Here is a 27,043-nt window from a genome sequence, read left to right as displayed (position 1 = left end):
TGATTTGCAACAAAAATTGAGACTAAGTTTTTTCAGTTTAAACGTTTTTACTAATTCAGATTTAGAGAGTAGTATTCTTAAAATTAGAATATATTTTTGGTACTTATATATTATAAATGATAAGAATATATTATAATTTTAAGAATACATAATGAAATTAATTGTAAAAAATATTCAAAAAAAGATGCCAAGTATGAGCACGTGTGGATAAATTTAACCTTTTGGATGATTAAATTTATCCACACGTTGAAAAAGGGGTCTATATATTCTAAATTTGAGAATATTTTTTTAATTTTTAAAATATCAATAACTCTGCATAGAATAACTCTAGAATGTTCGCTAATAGGTCAAAAGAAGCGTCATGAAAAACTCTACAAAATGACTTCCACGAAGATGGCGTCGACGCTCAGCGCTGAAAATTGTTTTTAATTGAACCAAAAATGTCAAATTATTTTTTTTTTTAAAGATTTTTGGTCCAAAAAATGAGAGAATGCCTTGAGAAATACTTTTCAAGATATTATGTGGACCCAAAACCGTTTTAAAACCAATTTGATATTTTTGATCCATAGGAAAAATAATTTTCGATACTGAGCGTCGACGCCAACTCTTCATGGAGGTACAAAATGAAAGAAAAATATCCTTAAGTTGTCGTAACATTTTTTTAATGTTATGAACAGAAAACACCTTTTTTTAAATTTTAAAACGGGAAAAAAATTATAGTTAGAATCTTGAAAAATGGTTTTTTTTTATTTAATCGTCTAAATTAATTGTATTAATGGCATCTGCTTTTAATAAATTATAGCTTATTTTGTTATCATTGACTTCTATTGAGAAAACATTAATATTAATTTAAATACAAAGATAATTTTTGATGATTTTGTTTAGTACAACTCAGTCTTTATAATCTTAATATATGGAAAATATTTACTACTTTAGTTTTAAAATATATTATTTGTTTAAATCAATATATATTTATAATTCAAAAAATATATTCGATTTTTCTTAAACAAAAAAAAATATGTTTAACAACTGTATATGTTTGATTTTATCCTCGATATTTTATTTTTAAAAGTAAAAATACGATATAATTTAAAATTGATGATAATTTGATAAAAATTAACAATATATTATTTATACATTGAATCAATCAAAATCTATGTTTGTTACAAATTTAAATATATATTTGACTGTATAGCAAAGATAAATTAAATTTAAAATAAAACTATTAAATTAAAGCAGTTTTTGAAAATTTATTAAATTTAATTTATCAGTAAATAGAAGAAAATAACTTGAAATATTATGCAAAACTCGATTGAAAAAATTTTGAAAAGATCTTCATTAAAAGATTACACCGTCCTGGATATTAAAAAAAAATATTGTATATATAAATCAGAATCAGTTTTTAGCATAAATAGTATAAATCTGCCTGTAATATCACTTTCTAAAAAAGTCTTGCTAAAAAACGCTTATTGAAAATTTATTTAGACAAACAATTTTTATTCTATATATTAGGATCATTTAGCTGATAACATTGAACGAAAATTTTTCTCTTTCTTGTCATTTTTGTATATTGCAAAAAATTAATAAAAAAAAATTACCGCATAGTATCTTTTTGTAGAAAAATGATTTAAAATTATTTTTGAAAATTATAGTTAGTAAACCAATAAGAATTAAGAAATTTAAATAATATATCTATATTTTCCAGAAAAATAATAATTCCTTTGTGAAATTATTATTAACATTTTGTTAGAATATACAAAGAAAAAAAAATAGTGCGATACATTTATTGTGAGTAACTTGTATTTACAAAAAGGAAAACAATAAAAATTTATTTATGGTGAAGTAAACGTGCTACTACTTAGGTTTATATTCAAATAACCTCTCTGCTCAGCGTGTGCAATAATTTATGAGGTCCAGATTTGAATAAATCTGTTACCAACGTCTTTTGAAGAGATTTATCTGTTTTATTTTTCAATATATAATCTTAAAAAATCGGGGGCGGAGGAAATCTTCATTCCATTTACCAATGTTGCACGTTTACGCATTTGTACATATTATATAGCAAATCCACTTAATCTAGTTGAAAGTTCGTTTCGTATATATATATATATATATATATATATATATTCACTCATCGTGTGTGATATGACCGGGGTAGGTATATATACATTGATAAATCGAATCACCGACAGTGCACACTATACACATTGCCTCGTTATAGATTCACGCTGCGCGAGGCACAACGATTAATTATTAGCACTTTTAAACGTTTCCTCTCTTAGATTCTTAAATTACATGGAAAAATTATATTTTCTACACTTTCAATTTTTTTTTCACTTTTACTTTCTCTGTGTTGTGTATTAATTTTAAAAGAATTTTACGTTTTTCTACAATGAAATATAATATTTCTTTTTAATTATTATATATTTGTTTATTAAATTATAATTATTTATGAGTTATATACATTATGCAGAAAAATGTTTCTTTGATATAGGGTCAAAGATAAGTTTTTATTTAAATTAGAGAAAATTTATTTGTTTTAAAAAAAAAATTTGTTTAATTTAAAGAAATACTTTTTTAATTTTTAAACAAAATTTCATTTAGAATAACAAAATTTTCTTTAAATTAAAGAAAACATATCTTTGACCCTGGAATTAATACTTCTTTGATTTAAAAATTAATTTTTCTATATTTTTTTAAGAACTCGAACGTTTTTTTTAAAGTAACAATTTGCCAAAATTCAAAATGGCGGATCCAATATGGTGGAAGAAGATTATTTACTTTTTTTAAAAAAAAATAATTCAGTTTGATTTTAATTTTGTTTTTTTAATTTTCTAAACAAACAAATGTCTAAGAGAGTTCCTGATGAATTTATAAAATTTTCATCATTCCAAAAAATACCTAAAAAAATTTATTTAATTCAAATAATATACATGTTACTTGACCATTATCAAATAAATATTTATTAATAATTATTATATATTTAAGTCAATTTAATGGTATTTGCATCATATTTAATTCGATTTTGTAAAAATTTATAAATAAATTAATTTTTTAATTTCAGGTTCCACCACAACCTGGACAGCCATTCAAATTTACTGTGATCGAAGGATGTGACAGGATTAAGGACGAGTTCAATTTTTTACAAGCTCAGTACCATAAGTAAGTAATATATGACGCGCCTAATATATACGCATAGAAAAAATTTGCTCTGGCAGCGAACAAATTTGCATTGGTGTCAAAAATGTTTACTGTGACAGTAAATTTAAAATAAAATTACGACTAATATTGTTTATCATAGCAAACTTTTTTGTTGTCATAGCAAAAAATTTAGCTGTGCTTACTAATTTTGGATAGATCTGATAGCAAACATCAGTTAGCATTTGTAAGCATAATTCCTTTTTTTTTCCATGTAATATAATTTACTACATTTGAAAATTTAATTATAAAAAAAGTTATATATGTTTTATTTTATTTTTAAAATTTTGAAATTACAAGTAGTTCTTGGGAAGTTGTTTTTACTGTTTGGTGACTTTACGACTCCAATTTCAAAAGACCGCAAACAGTCGGTAATGTTCAGCGATGTGTTCTCCTCGATTGATCACTGCTAGAAACCATGTTATATATATATATTTTCCTTCTTGTTTTTTTTTCTCTCTCTTTCTCTCTTAGCTCTTTCTTTTCAAGCAGTTGTAGAAACCGCGGGAACAATAGCAGCTGGAATGGTCGTTCCATGCACGCGAGGCCACAGAATCGAAGTCATAAGTGATTTACGATAGTATGCTTCGCACAGACTTATACATGAAACGTAATATAATGCCAGTCAGTCAATAAATTCAGCGAATGTGAAATTAGGCTTATTTTTTTATAAGTCTATATATTCTTCTTTTTTTTTTCTTTCTTTTCAATTCGCATATATATATTCAGAATTTTTGGTCCATGTTATATGGACAGAAGTTGTGCAAAACAAGTTTAACAGAAAGAAAATTCACTGCGATGAATTATTTATAAACTAAAGCCGCAGTACATATATTTTGTTTTTGTTAAAATCAGACGGTATACATTTTTTTTTATAAATATCCTATAAGTATATAAAAGAGTCTGCAGAAAGTCAGCAGACTTTTAGTAGACTTTTGTCTACAAAAAGTCTGCTCATTTTATTTGGGTAATTTTTTTTTTAATTTCAATTTTGACTACAAATAATGATAAGAATTATTATTCAATAAATTAATAGACGCATGAATGCTCTAAAATTAATTTGTTAGAATTTTTATATTACAGAATATTTTATTACCTATATAATTTACTTTTAGCTAAATTTTTATATTTCTTCGAATTATTATTATTATTTACTCGAATAAACAGAATAATCATTTTTAAAAGAATTTTTATTTTACAGAAAGAATGATAGAAATAGGAATTCTTTTCTAGTCGAATTTTTATTTGTTCAATTTTTCATTTAATGGAATTTTTAAAACATCGGATTTCTATTTTATAGAATTTTCATTTTTTCGAATAAATATATCTGGCAGAAAAATTTGGGCGCGAATTTTAAAGTTAACCAATCAAAAATTATCAACTGAATTATGATTGGTTAATTTTTTAAATTAGCGCCGAAATCTTTTTCTGTCGTTTGTTTTTCGGCTACTTGCAATTTCGGAAAAAATGAAAATTCGCCGTTTTAAGAATTCTCTAAAATTTAAATTCGAAGAAATCAAAATTCGGCTATGAAATATATTTTTCTAATATTCTTCCTGTGAAGTAAAATTTTTTTTTTAAACGATTTATTTTGTTTAATGAAAATTGGAACAAATACAAATTCTGATAAAATTCAAATTCTATGAAATAAAAAGTCGGTAAAATGAAAATTCGTTAAATTAAAAATTCTGTAATATTCGGGCAAATAGGAATTTTTGTAATATAATAATTCGAAAAAATAAAAATTTGACTAAAAATAAAATCTAGGCAATGAAATTCTGCGTGAAATAAAAATTTTAATAAATTAAGTTTAGAATTAATTACATTTAGTTTAGCGTCCCTAAATTAATTACAATACTAAAGCACACAATTTTTTATGATAAAAAATTAGAAAAAAAAATTTGTTTTAAAGCAGAAAATTATTTTAAAAAATGTTCAAATGAACAAAATAATTTTTTTTTCTATTAATTTTTTTAAAAAATTACTACAGTAATGAAAAATAAAAATTATTTATTTATTTTTGGATATACAGAAAGCAATATTTTATAAATTTCTTTTAAGTATTTATTTATTTTATTAATTTTTAAAATAATTTTTAATTATTTTTTTAAATTAAAATAAATTATATTTCGCTTATAGAATGGAAAAATTTCTCTTTCGGTGTAATAATTGTAATTTTATAGGGACATGTTTTTTATAGGACAATTTCTGATGAAATGATTTTATTTATAGGAGAGAAAAAAACGTTTACGTGCTTTTCTCGCGAAATCATATATATATATATATATACAGATAAAAATTTCTTGTGACAGATTCAATTGCACTGAATCGGCTGCGGTTTAGGAGAACTTCTTTTTATTGTATATATATATATATATATATATATATGTATATAATTGTAAACTTTTCTCGCGCACGGCTTTCGCTTCGTTCCAGTTTGCTGGAGCAGCCACTTTGCAGCTATATAATGACGCTATTAACTTTCCGAATCACTTCTCACCCAACTTTTTTTTTTTTATGTTACAGCCTTAAAATCGAATACGATAAGCAGAATAACGAGAAGGAGAATCTGCAGCGGCATTGCATCATGGTAAGTTTTCTCGCATTTACAATTATTCGCTTTTAATTTTCGCAATATTATATATATACAGGGTGTTCCAAAAGTATGGAAACTTGCAAATATCTCGAAAATTACGCATTTTCGTGAAAAATATTCAAAACAAAAGTTGTTCCCAAAAAAAAGATCTACATTTTTGAAGGCAAAAAATTGGTCTCGCGGGACCCAACAGTGAATAAAGAAGTATCACGAAAATGCGTACTTTTCGAGATATTTGCAAGTTTCCATACTTTTGGAACACCCTGTATATATATACATTTTTACGTTCACCTTCTGGGTTCGTTGGAATTTCTTTCTTATTTTCATAAATGAAAATTCTTTTTTACATTATTAACAATATTATATAGTTTAAAAGATCTATTCTCAATTTAATTCCATGAATGGAAAAAATTAATATTACACTTATTTCTTGAGGGAATAAATTGGAAATTTTTATTTTATTGAAAACATTTAGATAATACAATTTTATGGAAAAAAAAGTATTGAATCAAGAAAACCCATTTACTTGTTTGCGTATGTATTTGAATCAATATTTTCTCGATACAAGAAAATTTTACGTATACACAGAAAATAAATCTTTGTAATAGCGATGTGTTTCTCTAGAATAGCGAAAACTTTCGCTGATTTAGTGAAATATATCACTGTTTCAGGTGAAGATTTTTTTTCCACATTTTCTTGAATTAAAAAAAATTAGTGGATCGAATACGGACAAGTAAATGATTTTCTTGAATCAATGATACACTTTTTTTTCAGTGTTGGAATATAAAAAAATTATTTTCTTTAAATAATGTTAAAAAATGATTTTTTTTTCCTTTTTTTCTTATCATTTGTTTGCATTCCATATTTCCATTAAACTAATTCCATTAAACAAAAATTCAAAAAAAAATAAATAATTTTCATCTCTATATACATATATTTCATAGATTATATCTTTTTTTTTAATTCTTTTTGAAATTTGTTTTATATATATATATATATATACGCTATCTCATATGTGATTCTATGTGTGACAAGAATTCTGTTTTTTCGAAATATACATGTATACATAATGTATGTAATTTTGTTTCTTCTTTTGATAAAACACATTTTATCTTAATAGTCTTATAATACTTTGAGTAAATATTGAATTGCGTGTATATTGTAACAGGTGAACTTAATAAATGCTTTTCAGAAAAAGAAAAAAAAATGATAAAATATTGCTTCTTGTTTTTTTTTTTTTACAGTATTACGAAATGGCTTACACGTCAAATATGGAACTACACAAACAGGTAAGACGTGAACAATTATTTAGTTAAATATAAAATAACCCATTTAACCACGTTAAATTTTCCATAGCAATCGTACATATATTGTTATTTTTTTCTGAGACGTATTAAATTTTTTTTACTGAAATATAAATAAATAAAGATAGTGTAAATAATAGATTGTTCGTGAAAAATGAAAAAAAAAGATTTAAAAACGTAAAAAAGGCTCTAAAATATAGCGTATAGAGACTGCTTTTTTATCTTGGCGTAAAGTTCAGAATGATGACTGATAAAAGGCAAAAGTACCCCAGAGCTTTATATATATATATATATATATATATATATATATCTGTGTTAAGCTATTTTTATGTTCTCATCATCCGTTTGCACTATATCAGCTTTTTTTTTTTTATTTTTTCTCACATAAATCTAATAAAACATTATTCATTTTGTGTTTATGTGCGTATTATATACCTTATTTGTACGAAACAAGTTCTTTCTGAATAAACTCACAAGTTAAATTTCATTTATTATTTACAAAAACAAACGAACAATGTTATTTGATTTTTAAATTAGTAATTTTTTTTTCTCTAAAGTGAAAAAAAGAACTACTCAACGACATAAACGTAAAATAATAGAAAAAATAATTTATTTTAATTCTCAGAAAGGTTTCACACATTCAAAAATAAATTAATAATTTATAAAATATTTCATCCACTTTTTGTATTTTTAATTAATTTAAAAAAAAATTTATACACCAAAAAAAAATTGATTTCGTTCATTATTAAACGTTTAGAAAGGCAAATTAATTAAGGGGACATTCCAGTTTAAAATGGGGGAAAAAGATGTCTTTTTTAGGATGTATTTCTCAAAAAAAAAACCATGATATTTATTCAGAAATTTTTGTTAACATGCGTTTACCATTTCGTTAGTAAGAGTATTTAGTTAGTTTAGTTAGTCAGCCTAATCATTTCATTATAGTAAAGTAACTAATTAAATAGTTATTTCAACAAACAAATTAGTTAAACTAACTAATAAAATAATTATGCCAATCAATAAAAATAGTAAACACAACTAATAAATTAGCAGCAGCATAGTTTACTAACTAAAAATAGTCACCTTCAAAAATGGTAACCCCAACCAAACTTTTCTCTCAGTGTGAGAATTAATTCTCTAATTTATTCTCTAATTAATTCTACTACTAGTAGAAATTTCCACTAATTTTTAGCAAAAATTTAGTAGAACTTTAGTACAAAATTTAATTTAGTAATATTTTTTTTTCAAAATTTTTGTATATTAAAGTTTTAGTGCGAAAAATGAACTAAAAATTAGTGGAAATTTTTTACTAATTTGAATTAGTGAATTAACTCAAATTTAGAGCGAGTATAAATAAATAAAAATTTATTTAGAGCAAAAGAATAGAAAATATTTTTTTATTTACTCTTCACAATTGAATATTAATCTTTTTATTATTGTTTCCTAAATGCTGATGAAATTTTAAAAAAAATGTCACCTAAAAGAAGAGGTTTTGTTAATAATAACGTCAGCGAACTTCACAACGTTTATGATCAACCGATTTAGTAGGCAAGCTTGTCGCGCAATATTGCTAACCTTCCACGGCAAACTTTCCACAATCTTCAAATGTCCCACCTGATCGAAAGTTTGCATGGTAAGCTTACCGAAAGATTGCAATGTAAGGTTACTTCAATATTGCACAATAAGAATATCGCAAGATTGTCCAGTAAGCTTGCACGGTAAGCTTGTAGTAAGGTTGGTGCAAGGTTGCCAAATAACCTTGCTTTGAATCTTAAAATTCTTTTTTTTCTTTAATGTTTCGTCTAATTTATATTTATTATATAAATTAGACGAAAACATTGAAAAAAATTTTTTTAGGTTTAAAGCAAAGTTATTTGGCAACCTTGCTACAACCTTGCTACAACCTTACCGTGCAAGCTTACTGAGCAATTTTGCAATAATCTTATTGCGCAATCTTGTAGCAACCTTACACTGCAATCTATCGGTAAGTTTACCATGCAAGCATGGTTAAGGCCAGGTGGAACATTTGAAGATTGCGGCAAGTTTTCCGTGCAAGGTTAGCAATATTGCGCGACAAGCTTTCCGCAAGGTTTGGTGCAAGCTTACGTGCTATCTGGGATATAGTGTAAAAATATTTCATTTAAAACTGTACCTTTCCAGGTATTCGAATCGAAAAATACTGAAAGTTTTTCAATTGCGTTTGAAAATTTATCTCATACCACAATGATCGTATAAAACTTTTGAGTATTTGTGTTGAACACGTTGAAAAAATTTGTATTTCTTCTTTTACCTTCTCTTTGTTGTCACATATACATGATTTATATTCCACTTCGGATCGTATATATCTTGTTTGAAAAAAAGATTAATACATATAAAGAATATTTGACGTGATAACAACCTTGTCTGGACTTCGTCATTGGTTAATTATCCTTCAGTTGGTTTTGTTAAATCTTACTTCTCTTTTTTTTTCTCCCTGCCTTTTAACGACCGAGCCGAGAAAATTCATGTACCGTTTCGTTATTCCGACAGCGCACATTCCTGTTGACTATATGCTACGTTTATTTCTAGAGTATATATATGTATACAAAATCTAAAGCTTCTGGAACTTAGAAAGACAGTTCCAACGAAAATAGATGATCGTTGCGTTGACAGGAGGTTGGTGGTTCGAAATGTTGTCTTCTCTATATAAACTGAATTTCTCTTTCTCCCCCATTTCATCTTTTCATATATGTATATATACATATACATATTGCTCGTTTAATGTCACATTTTTACAGTTCTCAATTCTAAAATAAATATTTTCCCCCGCATTCTTCACACATGTGTATACCTCATGCAGAGAATTAATTTTTTTTTCGAAAATTAAAGTCGTTTCTTCTTTTTTTTTTTATTATTTATTTTTAAAATTTCCTTCTTTATGAATTGGTATTCAAATTTTAATGCTTGTCTTCTTTTTTTTATTATTATTTGCAGGCAGAAATAGCGAAAAGGCTGAATGCTGTAATCGCTCAAATTTTACCGTTTCTCTCACAAGAACATCAACAGCAGGTGGCCAATACGGTTGAAAGAGCGAGGCAAGTTAATATGACAGAATCTGGCTCCGTCGTTGTGGTAAGTTTATATACACATTTCTCTCTTGTTTTAACTAAATTTCACACGAACAAAGGAAAAGTTTAATATAGAAACTTGAAATAAGCAAGGAGATTTTTAATTTTTGTATATAAATGAAAGCATTTAGTTTTTTTTTTTTTTTTTTTTTCTTTTGAAACTGTCAAGTAATAAAAATTCAAAGAAAATTTGTTATTCACCAGTTGAGAAATAATGATGATGATGATTTTAAAGCAAAGTGCAAATTAGTTTGTGTCAAAAAGATGAGGGGGGGACAAATTTTCATGTGATAATATTTTTATATACTGAAAAAGAAAAATTTATTTGATTCAAATAATCGATTATATACTTGACTATATATTATCAAATAAATTTTTTGTTTTATTTAAATAATTATTAAGTCAAATTAAATGGTATTTGGTTTAAATACAGTTTATTTAATCGAATTATTTGATTTCAAAAATTATTTCTAAATATTTATTTAATAATAGTAAAGTAACCAATTATTTGATTCAAATAACCTTTTTTTTCAGTGTAATATTCTCTCTGATAAAAGTTTCGGATTGAGGTTTAATTTGTGGATAATTATTATTCCGAGGCATTCATTTGTCTCCATGACAATCAGTTTTTATTCGAATCTAAATTTTTATCTAACTCAACAAAAAAATTCTTTCCGGATCATTTCGAATCAATTTATTTCATTTCACACTAAAAAAAAATTTATTTTATTCAAATAATCGGTTACCTGACTATTATTATATCAAAATAAATATTTAATTATATGAAATAATTATTATTTGTATCAAAATTTTATTATTTGAATTAATTAAATGGTATTTGTTTCGAATGCAAAATTTATTGCTACAAATAAAGTTTATTTCATTCAAATCAAAAATTATTTGGTTCAAGCAAATATTTATATTTGATAATAGTCAAGTAACCGATTATTTGAAACAAATAATTTTTTATTTTAGTAAGGGAATATACTCAGGGTTGGACACTTCGTTTTTCTTAAAATAAGTACACTAGCGCCATCTATGAACGGACGTGGCGAAGTTTCTCGTAGTGAAACCTAACTTTTTGTGCCATCACATTTTTGGAGGATCAAAAGTAGCGTCTGCTGTGACGTCGATGCATTTGTAGGAACGAAAAAAGTTTTGTGAGCGATGTGATTAAACATAAAAAATGAATAAAGAAAACAAGAAATCGGCAAGATAAGTTTATTGCATGTATTATGGGGTTCATGATTGAAGAAAAAATGAAGTGAAAAATCGAATCGCAAAACATGCCTGGTTATGTTTAGTACAATTCGAAAATTTTACTTCTACTCAGGGTTGGACACTTCGTTTTTCTTAAAATAAGTACACTAGCGCCATCTATGAACGGACGTGGCGAAGTTTCTCGTAGTGAAACCTAACTTTTTGTGCCATCACATTTTTGGAGGATCAAAAGTAGCGTCTGCTGTGACGTCGATGCATTTGTAGGAACGAAAAAAGTTTTGTGAGCGATGTGATTAAACATAAAAAATGAATAAAGAAAACAAGAAATCGGCAAGATAAGTTTATTGCCTGTATTATGGGGTTCATGATTGAAGAAAAAATGAAGTGAAAAATCGAATCGCGAAACATGCCTGGTTATGTTTAGTACAATTCGAAAATTTTACTTCTACTTAGGGTTGAATACTTTGTTAATTATGATTTTGACACAATTTATAAATAAATATACAAATAAACATTGACGCACACACAATTGTAAAATACTTTTATAAAATTTGATACTAACTTTCTTTGCCGTATACGAATTAATCCGAAGGTAAATTTTATTTAATTAATAATTAAATTATGAAATTTAATTTTGAATAAATCCAAATGAAATTCGTTTTCAACATTGATTCAGAATGAAATTTCAGGATTCGAAAGAATTAAAATTTAGTTTCGGAACGAATTGGAAGTAAAAAACAAAATTGCAAAGAATTAAAAATTCAGTTTCAGGAAGAAACTGATTGATTCGGAAAGAATATTTTGTTGTTACATTAAAATTTATAGATTTGGATATAGAAACAAACTGGCTCTGATAAAAATTTCGTAATTTCTCGAAATATATATACTTTTTTAAACTTATTGAAATTTAATCCGAAACTTTATTTATCATCATTAGATAATTTTTGGTAGATAATAAAGTCTTTTTTAGATTTGCAAAAATAATCGATAATAATAAATTTCCAAATTTTCACTAATAATAAAAATAATAATACATATGGTTATGTATATGAATTAATATTTGAGATTCTACAAAAGCTTACAGTTAAAAACTGTTATTTATATATCGATGATAATCGGATTAGACTTTACGTATAAATTTTATTAAAGTGAGATATTAGCGAGCCTGGAAAAATCAGTTTTTTCTTTTATAAACCGTTTTTTTTTTGTAAAGAAGTTTATAAATCTTTTTTTTTAATTAAATAATCTCCCTCCTTTTTCTCTTTATTATACATTTTATTTATAAGGGTTCGCCCCCTATATGTATTTAGCTATTTACCGCGATAAATCTGTTTGTAAGCAAATCAATATATATTTAAATTCACAAGAAAATTAAATAACTTGCTTCATTAAAAACTTTAATAGAAAGATTTGAACTCCCGATATTTATATGTATAATTCAAGACGAAATAAAAATACGACTAGAATGTTAAAATGTTACGTGATTTGGTCGCAAAAGAAGAGTGTATATATAATTAAATTCTTTCCAATGTGAGCGTCACGTGATTTAGTTAGTATAGGAGGGGAAAAAAAAGAATTTTTAAAATCAGAATAAAAAGAGAAAAATTTGAAATACAAAAGTTGCAATTGCAACAAGTTGTTAACAACTTAGAACCCAAACAAAAAATAGAGAAAAAAACATTTCTAAATAAATTATTAATTCTAAAAATTATGCGAAATATTACTAATGAATATTGTGGAGTATAGGGGAAAATGATCGTTGAGGTAGAAATTATATTTAATGACCAAATCGAATTTCTCTCTCTCATTCGAAGGATGTCGCCGTTAATTTGTATCCGTGTTGGCACGACTGGCACGACCGTTGTGATAATAATTGTCAATCGATCCAGGCCATCCAGGATCCGGATGATGCACCGAAGCGTGCATTGAAATTCAACGCGGTCCACCGACTCGACACCGACCAGACTTATTTCGTAGTCTGCGTGTATTACAGCGATAAGCACCGAGTGAAATTGGCATTCGGTTGTCGTTTCGCATAATTGAGTTCCGAGTTGCTTCTCTCCCCCGGCATGACGTGAATAATTCCAACTCGTAAGTATCTCGAGTCGTCGTCGTCGTCGTCGACGTCGCCTAATAAATTTATTAGGCACTCCCCAAGTATTCCGGTAAATAAAATTTCCACTTGTCGACAACTTTTTACTCGATATAATATATATATATATATTTATACATCACCTCTCTCACGGCAACTAGTTGCCCATTAAAATATAAATGTAACACTCTGAAAAAATTTTAATCGTCCATTTCAATATTTAAAAATAATAAAAATTTACCAATTTAAAATATATATGTCAGTTCATTGTAAGTGGGTTTCTTTCTTATTTAATTATTTTAAGAATAATAAATATATATGTATGTTTAAAAAAATTTTAAGTTAAGCGAATTTTAAAGTAGTAGAATTCTCATTTAAATTAATTTTATCTGATTCAAAATTTTAAATGACAAAAATTCGAATTCACGAAATTTTAATTTGTTCGAATTTTTATTTGTATACGAGTTTTTAATTAATAGAATTTTTAAGACGCCGAATTTTCATTTGTCCGAAATTACAAATGGCGCATAAAGAAACAATCGACAGAAAGATTTTGGCGCCATTTTTAAAATTGACCAATTAAAAATTGTCAATAAAAAAAACGTGATTGGTCAATTTTAAAAATTTCGCCGAAATCTTTCTGTCGCGATTGTTTGTTTGCGGCCGTTTGTAATTTCGGATAAATGAAAATTTGGCGTCTTAAAAATTCTGCCAAACAAAAATTCAATAGCTAAAAATTTTGTTAGGTAAAAATTCATATAATTTCTGTCTTATTATAAAAATAGGTTTATAATATTGGAAAATATAAAAAGAGTTCCGTTATAAATCAATTTAATTATATATCATTGAAGAAATGTATATATATATAAATTTCTTTAAATACATAATTCTTAAATATAATTATACGTATTGCTAAAAATAAAGTTGAACGTTAATTTTTAAATATTACAAGTCGCTAAAAATAATGGCTCTCATTTCATACATATATAAATTTTTAAAACAATAAAGATCTCCTTTTCTTATTCAACAATTTTAGAAATTATTCTCATTAAATAATTATCTTGAAACGTTAATTTTTTAACATATTTCGAGTCACTAAAAATATAATGCAGCACATTTTATAACAATTTTTTAAAAATAAAGATCTCTCTTTTTTTATCAATTATATAATTGGAATATATATATATATATATGTCTTCAAATAATCTTTCAAGTGTCAAAAAGCTAAAAATGAAAAAGGAATGAAAATATAAGAGATATTGGTTCAAATGAATAATAATAAATGAAAAAAAATTCAGAATCAATATATAATAGAAGTCACAGTCGCATATATGAATGTTGAAAGCTCGCGGAAAAATCAATCGTTTTTGTATATCAAAAGAAAGAATTTCGCGACAACGAATATAAAATTTGTTCCCTATTTCACGTAATGTAGTTGGATACATATAGGTATATTCTTGTATATTATGCACTGAATATTATATATACACAAAAAAAAAAAAATAAAATAGTATATGGTAAAATGCAATGGTATTTATATATTATGCGAAGAATCTTCTTCGAGTGTCCTTATGATTTACGTGCTATTGTACATACAGAAATTCCTGTAGAAATATATATATATATATATATGAAATATACAGATGCTGCATTGAAACTACGACCTCGAATATCGAAGACACACTTCCTATATAGGTACATGTATATATATATATACATATATTGGTGAATGTCGAGTTGAAGTGACGTTGAAAAGCTCGTCCATATTCGATTCGTTTCTCGATAAAACTACCCCAAAACAAGTTTTCCCGCAATACTTTTCAATATCGAAATACGTATATATGTTTCTTTCATTTTGACGTTCCAATCATTTTCGCATAGAAAATGAATGGATGAATGCTATAGCTATACTTTTATATATACACGAAAAAAAAATAAGAGCACATTTTCATGCTTTTATATATATATATATATATATATATATATATATATATATATATATATATATACAAACTTAGAAAAAAAATTGATCAATTTTGATTAAATATTATACTATACATATTTCAATAAGAAACTAAAGCGAAATTCATAAAAGTGATTATAATCGCACTTGTATATATACAATGAATAATATATATATAACATTCACAACTTTTTCTTTAGTGAGCAATAAACTTTTGCACTTAAATTAAAAATAACATCTTCTCAGTATATATAGAAATAAGTCGATTAAAATCTTCCCTTTCATTATATGATGAATGAATTTATCAAAACTTGGTGTGATACTTTTTTTTCTCTATAAAAAAAAAACAAAAAAAGAAATTTTTTTATATTATAATTGATTTAACCTCGATAGTTGATCACATTAACTCTATATAAAAACTTAAGTCGAGGGTCGTATTCATTTGGAAATTTGATATTAAAAGCTTTTAAATTACAAATATTGATTAAATAAATAATTCCGAAAGTTAATCATTATTTCATATGTATAGAGTTAGAGAGCATATAGTCTGATAAAATTTTTTTTTAATATTTCTTGAAATGAATTATATAAATATTAATAATTAATAATTTACTCACGCAATTAACGAAGTGTTACAATTTGATAAAAAAAAAATGGAATAAAATAATTTTATTCTATTTTAGTGTTTAAAATAAAAATATGAAAATAATATTTTTTTTTTAAATAAAATATGTCTTTGTGTGCTATACATCTCTTTTAAATTTAATTATTAAATTCCCTAGTATAGATATTAATATTGGAATATATATATATATAAGTATAAGTAACGTTCCTTCCTGTCTGGATTAAAGATAAGAATCTCCCGAGACTTGTATTTTCTCGACAATATATAGCTCTTTTTCATTGTTCGATTCCTGATGCAGTAGGAATATAAATTATGAAAACTAATATTCCTTACTAAGAGAACAGTACACACACAAATATATATATATATCGATCAAAATCGATAATACAATGAATATTTTCTCTTTTGTCTTTTCGAGACATAACATCGTACCTATATATTTCTATTTCCGCAGCCTTTTATCATTATGATATATACATATTTAATAAGTAATCAGACAAATTATTTACTCATACAAATTAAATGAAAGTTATAAAGTATTTTGAGATATTTAGATTTTTATATAGAATTTATGAAATTCTGAGTTAAAAAAAAAAACTGTAAAACCAATCGAAAGGTCTAAATTCTCTTTTGAAATAATGTGTAATACATTTTTATGAATAATTTATTTTTTTTATAATTTTAAAAAACGCTCTATGCTCGCGATATAGTCCTTTTGAAGATGGAACGATTTAAAATAAAATACCCCATAGGTATATATTATTAATACCCGCACCATATATATATAAAACTAAGAGTTTTTTCTCAGAGATATAGATTTTTATTTTATACTTTTGCCCTCACAAAGGACGCGTTCTTTTTTCACTGAATGTATATATGTTTAATTTCTGAGGACTAAAGCGAGAGACGCGTTTATCTAAAATTCTGAGAAGGGAATCTAAAAGGGTTGAATTAAAAGCATAGAGCATCTAGGGATGCCAAATTATTCAGATGTATGCCTGCAGAAGGTACATTCACCTCTATACCAAGAACGATTATAATCGCGAGAAAACGAGTGTCCAGTATATATACTGAAAGGGGTGAGAAAGAGAGTCGTTTCAAGTGGTTTGTAAAGGACAATTATGGCGCAGGAAAGAAAGAAAAGATTTAGAAAGAGAGAGAGAGGGAGAGAGAGGGGGGGGAAGGGTGACAGATACATCAAAGTTTCTGGGTACCATGAATATGTATTACTTAGTAAAGTGGAGTTGAATCAATATTTCGTTTAATAATACTGCAGAGAACACATATGGAACATTCAGTCCCTGGTATATGCCCTGAGTTTACCCTGCCATTCCATATGGTACATTCTCTTGTCACAAACCCCTCAAAAGCTTTCGACCCCTCACCTAGAACAGAATATGAGGTAACTATCCTGCATCGTATTATTCACGGCGCGTTAAGCCTCGTTAGATACTATTACGTTTCGTTGCGTTAATTTGCCTCCCGCATTGCATGTCCTTCCAATATATATATATATATAGTACGTCCTCCATCTCCTCTCATATCAAGAATCTCGATTATTTTTTGTCTCAATACACGATGGTTTCTTTTTTGTTCTTTACAAATGGTGGAGAAAAAAATATTATGCAGATGTTATTGATAGAGCTTGTAATGGATTTTCTGTTGATTCAATCGATTTATAAACTTCCAGAAGTATTTAAATTATAATTAAGGAACAAGTTTTCAATATTTATTCATTTTTAAAAAACCCAAAATTTTAATGAAATTGATTGGCTTATTGTAGCCAACTTAGTACTTGTCTTGAATTAAGAAAATAAGATTCTAAAATTATAAATTAAATTACTATTCTACAAAAATGATATTCTATATACGGAGAAAAATTTCTAAGAATATTTACCACCTGAAAGTAAGTGCAAAGTGAATTCTGGCAATTTTTACTGTGCTGCCTCTACAATTTTGCATTACAGATTGTAGAGGCACAGTAAAAATTGCCAGTATTAACTTTGCACTCACTTTCAGGTAGCAACACGGTAAATATTCCTAGAAATTTCTCCACGTGCGTATAGGATAAAATTCTATTAAAACATAATTCCAAAAAAATTGACTTTAGTGCCTATATTCATGTGTGTCTCGAAAATTCTAACTTTATTATTCAGATATTGATACTTCTCAGAAAAATTAGTGGATCCAAATACAGACAAGTACCTAAATGATTTTATTGAAACAATGCTATTTTCTTCAGTATACTTAATTATATCTAATTAAAAAAAATTGTACAAATTTCTAAATAGGAAAAATGAAAAACATCTGAAAAAAAGTGATTTTGAAAAGCAACCAAGAAACAGATGGTGTTTCCCAAGCAAATAAAGACCTGCTCTCTCTCTCTCTCTCATTTTTGTAATGGAGGTGTGCATTCGAGTTGAGTATTTTGCGCAATATATTCCACCCCACAAAGTATGGAAGGACCCTTTTCGCTTAACGATAAACTCGTTATGCGCTCGAATCGTGCTTATCATGGATTTCACTTAGGCATTTAGGCCTCGGGGATTGGCTTCCGAGGAGAACGAGGGTGGCTATTCAGGATTATATGAAATAATCCCTCTCTCACACACACACATATATATATAAACGCAGACTTGTACAGCGATTGCGTATATACGATAGTTATTTTCCTGACACAGAGGGGTGGCGATCGTTAAGGGTTGGGCTCTGCTCCCAAGGCATATAGAGAGTGAGAGAGAGAGAGAGAGGTATCGCGAAATACACATGTAGTTGCACGATGGGAGAGTAGTCTGTAATTCCCTCAAGTATTAACTTCTGGAAAGTATCGAGTAACACGTTCCTTTGCTTATATATATACCCTCAAGCGTACAATATATTATTACGGCGTTGCAGACTCGAGCAGTATAATTTCTTATACACGACATTGACATACGTATTTATATATAAGTTCAGTTTATTCTTAAATGGACAAATATAAAATTGTTGCGAAAAAAAATTTTACCCCAAAATCTGTATAAAAATTAACTGGAACTTTTATTCTAGCAAATTTCTATATTAATTTTGATTAGACAAAGAGGTTTTATTTTTGAAAAGATTTAATTCTTTTGAAGTTTCCGAATGATTATGAATTGTAATTTGTTATTTTTTTTTATTTTTTAGCCACCAAGACTCGACTTACCGCGAATGATACAGCAGATGCACGCCCAACAATTACCGCCTGGTGCCTCAATGGGTCCTCATCCAGGACTTCCGTCACTTCCAGGCATTCCTCCTGGTATCACGATGCCAACATCCGCTTCGGCTCAACTTTTGGGTCTTGGTTTAAATCCAGGAACACCGGGAACACCTGGTAGCCATCCCTTGTCAATGTTGGGCAAATCTGATTTTCACCGACAACCTGATGATCTCAAAAGTAACGGAGGTACGTATTGTATGTATTATTTTATTATAAACCCCCTCTCTCTTTGCTTTCGTTTTGCGGGATATAATTTAGCACCACCACCACTAATTTCTTAATAAAATTCTATTAGATAAATATTCTAAAAGATTAAATTCATTCCTCTTATTAAATCAACATTTACAAGTTTGGCACTGTTAATTTGAATATATCAAATTGCAACGAATCCCAATATTTGGATTAAAACATAATTTGATCCAAATATTGGAATCAATTTTATCCGATTTGGTATTAAATTGGTACTTTTAAGAAAACTGTGCGGTGAAAACTTACAGTTTAATTGGTACACTGAGAAAAATATATGCTATTTAATTGATAGCATTTCTAGCAAAGGTATAAAAATTATTGATTCAAAAGCAAATGCTATAGAATTTATAAAATATTTTACAAATTTTATAGCATTTGCTTTTGAATCAATAATTTTTATACCTTTGGCAGAAATGCTATTGATTCAATAGCATATTTTTTTCTCAGTACAGTATCAGTGATTTTCAAAAATTTTCCCACCAGTTGGTTTATTTTATTGGTCACAAATGTTTATAGTCAAAATGTTTGTGCGTTAGGTATACTCGAAAGAAAATTGGATTGCAAAACTATATATGCAAATGAAATCGGAAGTAATAAGTGGATCGAAATCTATTGGAACTATATGTGTGTGTGGTGCACTCTTGGTTCGATTTTCCAGGGCTTATATTTTTTTTTTCCTCCACTTTTAATGCTCACCTTTTTCCATTGAAAAATCCGAGTACTGTACACATATATATAGCTCTGCGTCGCGTAATAGAAAGTTCGTGCAGCTTTACCATCGTGCTTTGCACACTTTGTGCAACGGACGAATAGCAAAAAAAAAAAAAAAAAAACTGCAAGCGTATAAACAAAAAAAAAAAAAAAGAATAAAAATAAAAAGTTCAGGGGTTCAGAGGCTGTGGAGGGACTTGATAATTAATCGGGGCTCGGTTACCAGGAACGATGAAAGTAAGTGCGAGCGACTACTCTCTCTTTCTCTCTCCATCGTTTGATCCCGTTTGCATTCCGAGAACGAATTGCTATATAGCACAGTAGGAGAGGGTGCAAAAAAATGTGCTGTCTCTTGACGAAAAGCGCGCGGGGTCGAGCTCTGCAGAACGAGAACGCTTCGTTGAAAATTTTCAAAGCGGTATCCGCTTTCAGAGAGAGCGTGTTTGCACCACCGTGTTAGCGGACACCGGCGGTTTTGAGGGAAAAGCACATAAATATGCATGAAGATCATTTATACGAGAACGCGTATGCCCGCTTGGCAACGTTATTAACATTCTATCGGTGGTGGGTTCTCGACGCTATATAACCACGCGCTGACTCGAGTGCGCACCAATTTTTTTTTTTTCTACTTTCTTTTTCATTTTTTTTTTTTTTTTTTGTCGTCATTTCCCTTTATAATTCCGGGTGCAAGCGAATAATAACGAAAATTACATTTGCAGTCACGCCCATTAAATTCACCGAAACTAATTCTCTTCTCGTTCACGCTTTCTGTTACAGGACTCAGTTCCAACGAGGAGAGACATGTGAGTATATTTCAGAACAGTGTTAATTTATTTTTATTTTTCATTTTGATTTTTATTTATAATATTCGCATGCGCATTGTGATTTTTTGCAACAAATTTATTTACTGCGCTTTTGGAGTGAATTCGCTTATATATATTGGTGTTTAATGAAAAAATTTTAAGGTTGAACATTATATTTTACTAGAGGAAACATTTAATTTGTAATTAGCAACCCAAAAAATCCCTAAGTAACGAGTTTCAAGCGAATCGAATCAACTTCTAAATTTTCATGGTCGCCATTTTGGATCGGCCATTTTGAATATTTTAAATCTGACTTCAAATTCGGATTCAGCGACCCCAAACACTTCAGTATATTTATCAGCAGTCAAATCAAATTATATTTAGTATTATTATTTTATCAAAAATTGACAGAAAAAATTTTTATAAGATATGACGATTTCTGCAAAAAAAAAAAAAAAACGTCTGCCATAAGAAATATATAACTTTAATTTTGTGACCACTATTTATTTAGTTAATTTAACATATTAAACTGTTTAAAAAAAATTAGTTTCAACCTTAAAATCAAAATTTTTTAACTCAACTTTTCTGGAAGCTGAATATGACAATTTAAATGAAATGAGCCATATACAGAGTGTTTTTAATATACCAGACCCCTAAAAATAAAGATTTTTCTACATCGACTATTTTTTGGTTTTATGAATGCTTAGCTCAAATTAAAAAGTTGTTAAATTGTTATAAAAATTGGAATTGTTCACTAAATTTTAAGAAAATACACAAAATATTTATTAATTATTATTTAGTGGTAAATTTAAGCTTAAAATAATTTTTTTTGCAAAAAGTACTTTCGAATTAGTGTGAAATCAATTTTTTAAATATATTTTTAGTTCTGTTAAAAACTACTTTTTAGTTTGATGTTATATGTTAATGGGCTAAAAATAACCTTAATTGAAGCCCTAACATAACCTTAAATTTTTCAGTTTTGAGGTTATATTAGGCCCTCACAACACAAGGATATTCAGGATATCCCTGGGACGTCCTGGGGATATCCATTTGCTTTTGGCGATTCGGATATCCCTAAGATATCCTCTGGATATCCATGGACATCTCTAAGATATCCCAGGGATATCCAAACCGCCGAAAACAAATCGATATCCCCAGGACGTCCCAAGGATATCCTGAATATCCTTTTGTTGTGAGGGGGCCCTCTACTTTCCTTAAAACCAAAAAAGTCGATTTAGAAAAAAAAAAAAATTTTTTTCGGAGTCAATTACATTTTGATCATTCTGTATAAAAAAAAAATATATGCGGGTTTGAAAGAATATATAACTGAAAATTTGAATAAAACACAAATCGTTAGTTCCGTATTTTTAAAAAAATTTTAAAAGCAGGATTAATTTTGAAATCAACTTTTTTTAAAAAAAGGCAGTAAAATCTTTCAAATTTAAAAGTAATTTCAAATAAACGTTATCAATATTTAAACATTAAGTGTATAATCAGTGAATAATTTTTTTTGAGTGAAAAACACATTTATTTTCAATAAAGCAAATACACTCGTATTTAAATGAGGGAGAATATAATTTTATGCCATAATAAAAATTTCGATTCATTTCGAAACGAGCAAATAAAATGAATTTCGATGAAAGAGAAATATATTCGCATTTAGATTCGATATCCTATATATATATAGGTATATTTATTTTTGGTGCCCGATTTTTAGTGTATGCGTGTTGTGTAGTATACTTTTAATTTGCCGTTTTACCTCTTAATCATTCAAATACGAGTCTAATTGTATATACTATATATATATATATATATGTTTATAACATTTATGAGTGCAATAATGGTTTAAGGGGATCGAACGAATATTGAAATATTGGGACAAAACTTTTTCAAGTGAAAATCAAAAGTATATATACTTCTCCGCTATTACTCATCGTAAAAGGTAAAATTGTAAACGCGAATCGCGGAAAACTGGTAATTAAAATAAAAGAGAATACGCGCGCATAGCTACTCTGTATAAAAATTATTACTATACACATTTATTAAATCGAACCGGAACGATATATATATATATATATATATATATGAATGTTAATGATATATGTGGAGATTGCAAATACTGAAAACACACCTGCAAATGAAGGAAAAAAAAAATTTCGTATGTACTAATTAGCATGTTTGAAAATAAACATGGCAGGTTTGCATAATAATTTTTTTCCATCGTTTTTCTGATATCAATTCAATATAATAATGAAATAAAAGGTAATTAGTGCTTGTTAGCGGCTTTAATTCAATACTCGATTGATAAGCATTATAAACAAGTTTTATAAACACAAAACATTCGTATATACACATATATATATATAGGATATATGTAAAAAAATTTTAATTTAAAAACTTTGTTTTTTAAACAAAATTGTGTATTGGTCATTGTTTAGAACAAAGAAAAAAATTGTAAAGGGATAAATTACCAAATATTTAATGATTAACGTTTTAAATTTAAAAATTTACATGAAAAGAATATAGAGTAACTTTTACTATACTTATAAAGTAAAACCTTAATTGTTCGGAACTTCTATGTATCTCTGGTAAATTTTGCTACGGAAATAGAAAAAATCTGAAATATAGTGAAGTTTATTTCGGAAATAGTATTTTATTTACTATTTTCTGAGAAAAATTTACTACACTGAAAGAAAATTCATACTACTAAGTATTAAACTCATATTAGAGTTTAATATAAATGTTACAATTTAGGGAAAAAGTGCACCTATACTGATTACTATTACAGTTTTTATGAAAATATATAATGAATTTAAGAGTTTTTATTATTTTAAGAAATAAGAATTAGTATATTTATTTTAAAAATTAGTATTTTCTTTATGAATTCACAGAATACGAAATATTATAATAAATAATTTCACAAAATAGTAAGAAAAATAACATATATCCGTATACTTATTTCACATTTTGTAAAACTTTATATTAAAAGTCACGGATTTTCCCGAGAGACTACGAATTTAACCGAAGTTCTGTCTGTTTGCGGCTTCGTGTCCTACTCGAACTTCTACGACTTGATCCGATTTTCGAAAGTGTTGTTAACCAGCAGAACGTACCTCCCTGCTGGAAGGGTAGTACTGGATTGGTACTGGAAAATTGGAACTGAGGGCTCAGTACCAACTCAGTACTAATTTGGTGCATTTTGGTACTGAAATGGAACTGGTAAATTTACCTGCAAAAAGGATCGAGTTACCGTTAATACCCTCATAAAAGTGAAAAGCGACTAGCTTTTTCAATATGTTTAAACTAATACTTTATATTTATTTCAATATTATATTTGTTTTTCCTGGATTTATATTATTTTCATACATTATTATGCATATGATATGTCCTTTGGCAGCTAAATTCAAAAATGATGTCCATTTTTTTGTCAAACTTAAGGTATACGAGATATATTATAACTTTTTTAAATGTAATTATTTTTTGATAAATTTTAGATATTCATAATCTGGAAATATTAACGAATCTCAATATATATTTTTTAAAGTTAAGTTATTAAAATTATAAATTTTTTAAGCAATAAAACTCGGGTTAAAATTTTAATCCTTTAACAAAAGACCTAGGGGTCTATTGTTCAAGGAGGGATTGCAATATAATTTCCAAACTTAACAGAAATTTTCTACAAACTATTATGTTTTTTTTTGCTGTTTACACGTATATCGTGAGAGACGGTTTGTTAATCTTATATACCTTTAAAACTATTGTTAAAGTACTTTAAAAATGTCTTCTTATGGGTTATCAGGTAGTGGTATTGAAGTGGAACTCAAGCCAAGTCCAATTCAGTACCATTCCAATACCACTCTTTCGGTAGGGCTATCAACTGTCAACACACGTGTTTCAAATGTTTATAGTGCCACAGAAAACATTTATAATTATTAAATTTATTATTATTTTTATTAATTTTTATTTTTTGATGTCATCTTTACAATTATTTAATTTTTATTTGCAATAAAAATTTTTATAACAATCATAATTTTTAATCTGAAAAAAAAGAAAAATCTATATAAACAATTAATAATAAAAATGAACCCAGCGTAACCTCTATAAAATTACACCATTGGCACTAGTAAACTATTTTTTATTATTAAGTTATTATAAGTAAACTTCTTTCTCGCAAGTGGTAAAAATATTCAGTAGTTAGTATATAAGAAAACGATATATGCCGACCCCCAGCGAAATTTATCGTTATGCGTGTAGAATTGTAAGTGTAGGTTTCGTTGCGATCGTGTAATGTCTATGTATAAGCGAAATGAACGTGCGTGTTCATTAGTATGTGTGTTAACCTGTATCGTAAGTGTGAATGTGTTGTTCCTAGTCTCACTCCTCTTCCTCCCGAGAATTAACGGAAACGTCCGAGTTTCCACTTTTTTTCCCTTTTCTTCCGACATTCTGAATTTTTCGTATAAAGTTTTACAAATATTAGAACGCTACATTCCATATAATGCAACAACTCTATGAGAATTTAATATAATATTTTCAAATATTGGTAATCTTTTTACGTTCTTTCTACAATAATTATTAATATTTGAAAAAAGATTTTAAGTTGGAACTTTAATATAAAGTATATTGAATTTTAATAAAAAGTACACTTTTCCCTAAATTCTAAAAGAATATATTAAAATGTAATACGCATTTTGTTATTTTTTCCTATGAAATTTCTTTCAGTGTAGAAATGTGTAGAAATTTTTTACAATTTAGGGTTTACATTGAAACTATATAGTAAAAGTTATACTTTATTCTTTGTTTTTTATTTTTCTCCGTGTATAATAATATATGTGGTGAACGGGACCTTACGGTAAAAATGTTAGGTTATGTTTATGATTTTTGGAGTGAAAATATATAAAGAGGATCTCCTCTTAATACAAATCACTATACTGATATTTAAGTCTTTATTATTTCCAAAATATTCAATAAAAACTGATTTTGATTTTATATAATTAAAAATAAACGTTTAATTAAGGTAAAACTATTTCTAGACATAACCTAAAATTTAGTTTATCATTAGGTCTTATTCTTATAAATTATATTTCGCAATTAACTTAAATTTGCATATATATGTGACGCTTCACAAGAAAAGGGACCTTAGAGGCAAAAAAATTTTAGGTTATGTTTATGATTTTTGAATTAAAAATACAGGATCAACACTTAATAAAATATGTAGTTGTAAGTCAATGATAACATCAAAAATATTTAATAAAAACTGATTTTTATTTACCTATATATAGATAAATATTTAATCAATATAAAATCATAACTAAACATAACCTAAAATTTTTTTACCTCCAATGTCCCTTTTCTCGTGGAGCGTCACATATAATATATCTTCATTAATATCACATTTAAGCATATGAAAAAAAAAATAATAAAAAAATTGTCTATTAAACGAAACGAATTTAAGAAGAAGTAGTGTATAAAAAAAATCCAAAACCTGTTTCTTTTTTTTTAAAGTAAAGAATTTTGTAAAAGATTATGGTTTCAAAGGTCAACTACATCGTTATCGGAAGCGAGAAAAAAAGCTCGTTTACTGCGATGTTAACGTCATGTTCATATATCTCTAAAAAAGGACAAAAGGGGGAAGTCGATTTATATCGAACTTACTATATACAAGAGCCACATCATAAAGTAGACATTGGTAAAGAGTGGAAGGGGAGGGGGTGGTGGTGGTTTAAGAATAAAGAAAAGAAAATTTAAGTGCCCTGCCTATATAAAGCTCTCTACTAAGGCCCTAAGCAAGATGAGACGAGACGCACGATAAGATGAGATGAAATAGTCCCTCATAAGAAATAACGATAGGGACAACGATAAAGGCTTCAAGAAGCGCAGAAAAAAAAAACCCCCCCGAGAGAGCGGGGGGAGAGGGGGGGCGGGCTTGAAAAATAGAA

The 27,043-nt window shown here is 27.2% G+C and overlaps 1 protein-coding gene across 2 annotated transcripts in view; it reads left to right on the top strand.

Annotated features, from left to right (window-relative positions):
• LOC127290290 (protein groucho-like) overlaps positions 1-27,043 on the top strand; it is a 51,340-nt gene that overhangs the window by 13,750 nt on the left and 10,547 nt on the right. For both annotated transcript variants that reach the window (XM_051318776.1, XM_051318777.1), the window contains 6 exons: positions 3,065-3,162; positions 5,725-5,788; positions 7,039-7,083; positions 10,069-10,206; positions 19,266-19,527; positions 21,079-21,104. In XM_051318776.1, the coding sequence (XP_051174733.1) occupies positions 3,065-3,162; positions 5,725-5,788; positions 7,039-7,083; positions 10,069-10,206; positions 19,266-19,527; positions 21,079-21,104 (633 nt within the window). The remainder of the gene's footprint in view (positions 1-3,064; positions 3,163-5,724; positions 5,789-7,038; positions 7,084-10,068; positions 10,207-19,265; positions 19,528-21,078; positions 21,105-27,043) is intronic.

Source organism: Leptopilina boulardi, unplaced genomic scaffold, assembly GCF_019393585.1.
Source record: "Leptopilina boulardi isolate dan_hultmark-lab unplaced genomic scaffold, ZJU_Lbou_2.1 LbouV2_59, whole genome shotgun sequence".
Taxonomy (NCBI): domain Eukaryota; kingdom Metazoa; phylum Arthropoda; class Insecta; order Hymenoptera; family Figitidae; genus Leptopilina; species Leptopilina boulardi.
The sequence above is the reverse complement of the archived record's forward strand: the minus strand, read 5'-3'. Positions and strand labels throughout refer to the sequence as shown.